This window comes from Chaetura pelagica, unplaced genomic scaffold (genome assembly GCF_000747805.2).
Source record: "Chaetura pelagica isolate M959 unplaced genomic scaffold, ChaPel_1.0 scaffold147, whole genome shotgun sequence".
In the NCBI taxonomy this organism is placed as follows: Eukaryota; Metazoa; Chordata; class Aves; order Apodiformes; family Apodidae; genus Chaetura; species Chaetura pelagica.
In genome coordinates, this window is record NW_009954194.1 from 4,094,911 (window position 1) to 4,103,412 (window position 8,502).

Genomic DNA, 8,502 nt, shown 5'->3' on the forward strand with positions numbered 1-8,502 from the left:
GATTTACTAAGTAGGTATTATTTCAAATTGGAGCAGCATGTCAAAATAAAATGCAGCACAAGTCACAGAAAAACAGCTCACTTCTCTTCAGTATTGATACCCATGGCACTGAACCTACAGGCACCTTTCAGAGAAAAACCACACCTCTATCACACAAGATGGAGCTTGGGGAAAATAAATAAATAAATAAATAGATCTGTCATTATCTATTCTAGCCATATTAAAATATTCAAAGAGATTTCAAGAGCTGTATTTTCATAAAATATCAGCATCTGTCCAAGCTGCAATTCTGACAAATGCTATAACATTTTTCCTTTTCTTCTGTGAAAGGAATGTCAACCTACTACAACTCCAGCTCTAAATCAAGTAAATAATGTCCTTTTAATTATTTACAGTTTGCTTTATACTTTGGCTACAATGAACTTCATATAACATAGCCAGCATATGGGGCTAAGAGCTGCTTCATTCTTGGATTTTTACAATTGCTGCATTGCAGCCACTGCCAAGTGAAAAAGTCACAGAATCACAGAATGGTAAGGGTTGGAAGGGACCTCTGGAGATCATCAGGTCCAACCACCCAGCCAGAGCAGGACCACCTAGGGCAAGTCACACAGAAATGCATCCAGACAAGTCTTGAAAGTCTCCAGAGAAGGAGACTCCACACCCTTTCTGGCCAGCCTGTTCCAGTGCTCTGTAATCCTTACAGTAAAAAAGTTTTTCCTCATGTTGAGGTGGAACTTCTGTGTTCTAGCTTGCATCCACTGCCCCTTGTCCTATTACACAGCACAACTGAAGAGAGATTGGCTCCTCCTTCTTGATATCCACCCTGCAGATATTTATATACATTAATAAGATCCCCTCTCAGTCTTCTCTAGACTAAATAGCCCCAGGTCTATTAGCCTTTCCTCATAAGGCAGGTAGGTGTTCCAGTACCTCACAGCCCACAGTTGGACTCTATCAAATAATTCCTGTCCCTCTTGAACTGGGGAGCCCAGAACTGGACACAATACTCTAGATGTGGTCTTACTAGGGCAGAGTAGTCTTTGCAACACCTTTAGCCTCAGATTTTCCAGGCCCAAAGGAGGAGGAAACACTCAGTAGTGATTTCACCCTTTTCATAATTTTAAGGATTTAATAGAATATACCATTGCCTTTACAACTCCAGAGAAACAGTGGCTGTATTCTCTAAAATCCAGATTAGTCAATGGCCCTGAAGATGATTAAGGATTTTATGTTAAATAGCCATTTGAAAACAGTTTAAATTCCAAATCCACCTGTATTTCCAGTTCTCTGCCTATAAATGTGTGTAATTTAAAAGACCTTAGATTAAAAGCAATAGACATAAGAAGGCATTAGGCTACATTATCACACCTGCAGCCAAGGCATTCATCTTTCATTTTGTTTCCTTTGTTCTTAAGGCTTTAAAAAGGCCCCTGAGAGTTAGAAAAGACAAAGAAACCCCAGTTTAGAGAGAAGGCTCAAAGGCCACAGGCCAAAGTTTGTGTTCTCCTTGATTATCCTAATCTGCACAATAAGACAATTTGCCAGGGAAGTTTCTCAAAGACAAAAGTCTCACTGATAGACAAGGGAGGGAAACACTCACAGCTCCTCTGTGCTTCTGTGTATTCCATATTGCAGAGTTATTTTCCATAACATAAAAGAGATTTAAAATACATTTTCTTTGTAGATTTGGTATATTTGGTTGTCTATTATCAGAGATGGTCAGATACAGATCCAGTTATGATATAATATAGTTAAATTACCTTGCTTTTAGCAAAGTATTTACAAATAAGGAACATTTTTAAACTTAATGGCAAAAAAGAAAGACATCCTTCGTAAGAGGAATGCTTGCTTAAAATCCTTTCACAAGGATCAAAGAGCTGTAAATGGGATTTCATGAAGTACTGTCGCTTATAAAAGATCTGCTTTTAATCAGAACTATCCTTCCTTTTGATTTCACATCTAGGTTACTCTTCATGAGAAGTAATTTTTAGCTAGGGTGATCCCTGAACCAGCTCAGGAAATTGCTTGTAAACATTGTATCCTTGAGGCATCATTTCTGATAGGCCACTAATGGAGAATCCTGCTTCTTAAGGTCCTTTTCTTAACAAATGCACTCCAGTACATAGCAATTAATTTAGGAAGGATTATGTTGATTGTAGTAATGCTGTATCTTGGTCTGTAGCCAATATATTCGTTCATCTTTATCCATTTAAAAGATTTTATGTTCTTTCCCCTTTGGAGCCCTGACTTTCTATTCAGCTAGCAATTTTACTCCTTAATCATGCAGTTTAAAAGGGTTACTCCTACAGCTACTAAGTCCATGGGGGTTTCTTCACTGTAAATGTCATCTTTGTTTTGCTTTTAGACAGGAGGCATAACAAACATCTTATTGATGACAGTATTCACTGGCATCAGCAGGGGTTTCACCTAAGTACAGGCTGGAGTGTTGAACTCTCCATTGTGTGTGGTTAGAGACATCTCTTGGGTTACATACAGGTTATATCAATTAAAGCTCATCTCAAAATCTCAGCAAGCCATTCAAAGGAAAGGTTACACTTAGGAAAAACTAATTGCAATGTACAGCATGGCTGGCTGCAGTGTGCCACTGAACTGAAGATGAGTTTTATCTAAGTTCTACTGAGAAATCTGCACCAGGTTACTGGGACACATCAGCCTTGGCACCAGTCAAGGTCGAAATTGAGCTAAGACCATAAGGAATGCCTTCTCTGACAGAGGTGGTGGATGCAAGGGAAACAGAACAGCAGAACATGTCCTTGAATATGATGTTAGCAATGGTATTTCATTATCACCTAAATGTGGTGGATACAGGTGCATAGCAATTGCATTTAGACACTTTGTGCCACCTTATTGGCTCACATATCTAATTTTCTTGAAAGTCATAGAAAGTTCCAACACTTGCTGCTTCCCCCTCCAATGGTATGAGCACAGGTCCATGAACAAGCCTTCCAGTTTCTCAGCTCTGAGCACTGTGTACTCCTTTAGCCTGCCACGTGCAACGTGGGCAAGGGTGATCAGCTTTACTTAAGGGATTTGACATAGAGACTTTACTGAAATCAGTGGGGGCATTTATTATTCAGTAAGAACATAAGCAGGAGCTGAGGCCCTAAACCTCATCAGGACATACACTAGAGATTGAAACTTCATCTTGTGATAAGTGCATCAAGTGACAAGCAAAAGTAACCCCAAAGTATCATTCCCAGGGGACAAGGCCACCATATTTACATGTTGCAAGATTAGAAACCTGCAAATAACTTTGCTGCTCATCTCTGTTCCATCTCTCTCATACCTACAAAAGCAGCACAAAATTTAGCCCAACTAAATGTCAGTGTCTGACCTCTTCACATGCCAGTGGGCTCTCCTGGCTCCTGCTCCCACCATGGAAAATGAAGCTTCTCCCTTTTACCACACATATAAACTTGGTAATGAAAGTAATAGCAGCAAAGCTTAAAACAGATCCTGACCTTCTGTCAGGAAAGTGGTTCATTGCCAGCAGTCGCTCTCAGCACTTTTAAGGATGTTCAGACTTGCAACCATCACCTCACTGCATCAGTTGTCTTCCCAGACAGCCACCATCCCCTTTCCAAACCTGCCCAGCTTCCCACAAAATGCAGCTCTGTTCCCCAAGGCAGCACCAGCCATGACACTGAAAACCCTGATGCCCTGCTGAGGGCTACGGCAAGTTAAGGGAATCACTGTCCCCAAATCTTCTTTATGTTCCTCTGCCAAAGGTTTAAATCCCCATAGAAATGTCCCCAGAAGGACCTACTCTGAATATAATTTAAGACACCAGACGGAAGTGGCTTTAAACATTGAAGCCACTTTTTCCCCTGCAGAAAAAGGAAAGGAAAAGTCTTATCACAGAAATGGTGGTTGGTAGGCCAACAACTTCTACTGAAGCAGCTAAAGCATGTCCAAAGCATTTCCAGTGCAATAAAGTCACAAATGTTCATTGACAGACAAGTAAACTAAGAGGGGTCAAGTCTCCTGAACAGCTACAGATGGAAAAAATGTAACTTTGAGTATTAAGCAAAAAAATCAAGAAAGACTAAGAAGAAAACCAGAAGTCCCAGGCCTTGGTGTTTTAAAGTAGGACAAGAAGAACTGTTTAAATCAGTCCAAACCTTGCACTAGTAGCAGACTAATAATGCAAGACACTGTTCCCATGCCCAGCACTCAGCAGGCTTTTCAAACACTTTGGCAAGTCACACAAATCTGTGTGTAGCTTCATATTGTTAAACAAAGGTGGGTGAGGAAAAAAAGCACAGCCAAGGAGATAGAAAACAGATCCATAACTAGATGAAGACTTTGGTTCCCCATTCCAAGTACTCACCACACCTTGCTTTTGTAGGATGTGTAACCCCTGGTGCCCAGAGTGAATTAGATGGTGGCTGGCAGTTCTTGCAGTGTCTCACACCAGGACACATCATGTTACCCTAGCATTTTGCTTAGGCCAAATAGAAGGTTCCTCATCTTGACCCTCAGTAGCTTCAGACCAAAGTCTCACACAGCAAAAGTCTAGACAAATGCACGTTTTCCTCTCTAAAAGTATTCTGCCATGTTCAGCTGAAGCCTACTTATTCCTCAGCTCTCTTCACATCAATCAATTCAAAAGACTACAACTAAAATTATTCTCTGTGCCCACTCCTCTGAATTTCTCCAGCCTCTCTTCAATTTTCTGCATCTGCTTCTTCTCATCTTGTGCCAGCTCTTGATTTCCTAAGCTCAACAGTGAGATCCTTCCTCTGTAACACCACACTTTTAAGCTGCATCCTCATGCCTTACACTCTGCCAGCTCAGGACCCACAACTCCTTCCCCCATTCATACACCAACTCTTGGAGCATTTCCAGGAATATTACTGCCTTTTGTAAGAGCTTCAGGCACCATTTGCCTTTCCTATGTCCCTCCTTGCATTTGCCTTTCCCATGTCCCTCCTTGCATTTGCCTTTCCCATGTCCCTCCTTGCATTTGCCTTTCCCATGTCCCTGCTTGCATTTGCTGTGGTAACCAGCTATTCTCCCTTTGCTCTGTAGAGTTGTCTTCACACCTCCTCTGCACTGTGCTCACACTGATTATGTTTTAATGGCTGCAATCGCTACTGGAACAAACAAGTCCTGTAGCAGACATTTTACATGCCACATGCTTTTTTAAAGTTGTGCTCTGCATATACTGCAATTTTGAGTTCATCTAGGCTGAGGCCTTGCTTGAAAAGTGCTAAGCACTACCAAAACACACATGCCAAAATAATTTGTAACAGATCTTTCAGTGTCATCATCCCCATTGATTCCCTGTACTATGCTGCACAAGAGGAGTATAATAGCGACATTAAAAGCAAAGGGCTGGGGGATGTACCCTGGAAAATCTGGTCTGCATGAGAGCATGCCTGCATAACTGAAGCACAAAGGATTGCCACCTCATGCAGAAAAACACCTCAGTAATGGATGTGGTGGCTGACTGCACCATACAGCCTGAGAAATATGCTCCTGCAGATGCATGCTTGGCCACGCTTGCATTATGCACACCCTGCTCTATCCCCAGCTAACACTCCTGAACCAGGGGAGTAAGATCCCCCCAAGGACTTCCAGGCAGTGCAGAGGACGTGACCAAAGTGCTTACACTCACTGATTCAGTGCATCTCTATTTTACATCACCCAGAGACTGACTCTATTTTACAAGCACCCAGAGAGCTTCAAATGCCTAAGTACTTCCCACAGCAGCTGCAGAGAAAGAGACCCAGTGTCTCCAATCTGACTCACAACAGAATGGCACCTTACTCTGGATCAGTGCTGGCGCTCAGCTAACAACAAGAAGCATAGGTGCTGTGTAGGATGCATAAAGGGCAGCAGGAAAGTCACAAACAGGATAAACTGCAAGAAGCATGAATTTTCAGGGGCTGAAATGAAAAAAAAGCAGATGCAGATTGGGAAAACAAGAGTAGGGAGATCCTCGATGCAAAACGGCACCCATCTGCAACACAGTATCTCTGCCATTCCAGATACTTCTAGGAGAAATGGGAGAAAGGAAGGCGGGAATAAAGCTGCCTCTGGGGAGAAGGGGTGAACGGGTATCAGGCAGGCACTGCTGATAGTCTGAAGGGGTTAGGAGGCAAGGCACGGTCAGGCAAAGCACAAGGAAGCAGTTATGCCCAAGGGGAGTAACCCAGAAAAGACATCAGAGGATTGTCTTCCCAAGAGCACCCACACAGATCAGAGCTGAAACCAGCCTCCACTTCTTCCTTCACAAAATTTCTGATGCTGCAGAGCTGACCTCAGAAGGAAGTTTTGGCCAGGTACTGACTGCAGGGAGTGCCTGTGACAGGATGCTGCAGCAAGATGCTGGGTGCTGTTCTCCTTGTGTGCTCAGGACAGCTCCTGGATCCTGCAAGGAACTCAGGCTTGGTACAGGAAAACCCACAGCTAAGTATCAGTGCACAGGACAGTGTCAAAAATTAGTTGATTACTACTCCAATTAATCCAGGAGCTGGTGTAGCTCGAAAGAGCAAGGGAGTGGGGGACAGTATTAAGCACAGTAACAAATGACATTTTTATGTAATTTCATCATCACTGTTGTTGTTGCATAACTTTTTATGCAGGGCACAGAACACTTGAAGTTCCAATGTATTTTCATAGCGGAAAGACAAAATACCTATTTTCTCATATTGGAACAGGGCTTCAGCCTTCCAGTACCTGAAGATGTCCTACAGAAAAGCTGGAGAGAGACTTTTTTAGCAGGGCATGTAGTGAGAGAAGGAAGGGGAATGGTTTTAAATCAAAATAGGGTAGATTTAGACTAGATACTAGGAAGAAACTATTTCCTTTGAGGTTGATCAGACACTGAAACAGGTTGCTCAGGGAAGCTGTGGATGCCCCCTCCCTGGAAGTGTTCAAGGCCAGGTTAGATGGGGCTTTGAGCAACGTGGTCTAGCAGGAGGTGTCCCTGCCCATGAAGGGGTTGGAACTAGATGATCTTCGAGGTCCCTTCCAACCCAAACTATTCTATGATTCAGAAGAAACACACAGACAAATCCAGTGGGCTCTTGTGTTATAGACAGTGTATATAACACAAGAGCATCTGATTCGGTTTTGCTGGAGAAGAAAGGCCAGAACTGTAAAATGTTAAAATAAAACTAAAAAGGCAGTCCAAGTCTGATGCCTACCAACTTCACTAATGTTAATTTATGCCTTTGATTTGCTCAAAACACTCAACACTAGCATTAATGAATATTCATTTATAGAAGCTTCAACACATCCTATTTCAAAGAGAACATGGTGAGGTTTGGGCTTTCTTTTTCCCAGCAATACTCTCACTAGCACAGAGAAGTAAGTTTGTGAGAAGAAATTAAAACGAACTGTTGATTCTAAGGCAAATGTTCATAATTCTTCCAGTTTCTTCTTGCTTTCCAAATTGGAGAACAAATCACAAGATATGGGTGGGAACCTGTTACACTCCAGCTTCAAATGAAGGTCAAGCCACACACAAAGCACCTGGCACTCACTCAGAGAGCAGCCAGGGCCTTCCCCACTTGGGGTACCTTCCCCAGAGGTACCCTGACTAACTGCAAGTCACATAATGCACTGAGGACAGAGGCAAGAGGAGCCACAACCCAAAAAGCTGTTGCAACACCCAGGCTCAGCCTTGGCCACCAGGCACTGCTGCCTGTTGATAGTGAAGAACCATATAAATACAACACTTTGGTATCTGCTTTTAGAAGAAGGCTGTTTCGTCCCTGACCAAATATTTTGGCTAAATTACTGGGGTTTTTAATAACGAGAAAACCTCGGGGTGCTTACAAGCCTTGTAACACTGGCTCTTATAAGGCCTTTTTAACCATCGCCTTTTTGCTCAGGAAGCTGCCACACCCATCAGACAGCCCACTCTTCAGCTACTGAAGCTTGCCCTGCCTTCCCAGTACCCTGATGGTGCCAGCTTTTCTGGGAAAACTCCACAAACCCAAGCCTCTTTGAGCTCACCTCACTTCCCCACTCATCTCTGCCCCAAGTGCCCAAGCAGCACCGACCCCATCACCCACTGATCTGGCCCCTTGAAATGAAAGTAGGTACCAGCCTCGAGGCTAAAACTGGCTCTGTGGAAAATCTCTGTGAGACCAAACTCTGGGATATTTCCCCTGAAACCCCACCCCCCTCCAGCTCTGCCTATTTTTTTATCCCCAGCCCTGTCAATCTAGTGTGTCTAAGGGAAACAATTTACTGAATCGAAGGACCCAGATCCTTTCTTTCTGACATGGAAAGCACGCTCTATTGTAGCCCTGCTCGGGAATAAAAGCATCTAGCGGGAGACAGGCACAGATAGGAAGAGAATGGTTATGATTAACTCTTTGACTTCTGATCCCTGCCATGTCTTCTGTATTAATTGTGCGCAGAGGTGCTGGCATCATGGCGCTCTTTGATTTTCCACGCTTCTCCCCTCCCCAACTTTCCCCACCTCCCATCCCTCCGCACCCTCAGCCCCCCCATGGCCCA

The 8,502-nt window shown here is 43.3% G+C and overlaps 1 protein-coding gene across 1 annotated transcript in view; it reads right to left on the minus strand.

Moving 5' to 3' along the window:
- Positions 1 to 8,502, minus strand: part of CRMP1 (collapsin response mediator protein 1) — a 50,249-nt gene that overhangs the window by 38,318 nt on the left and 3,429 nt on the right. Inside the window, exon 2 of the mRNA XM_010003141.1 lies at positions 3,247 to 3,310. Coding sequence (XP_010001443.1) covers positions 3,247 to 3,310 — 64 coding nt within the window. The remainder of the gene's footprint in view (positions 1 to 3,246; positions 3,311 to 8,502) is intronic.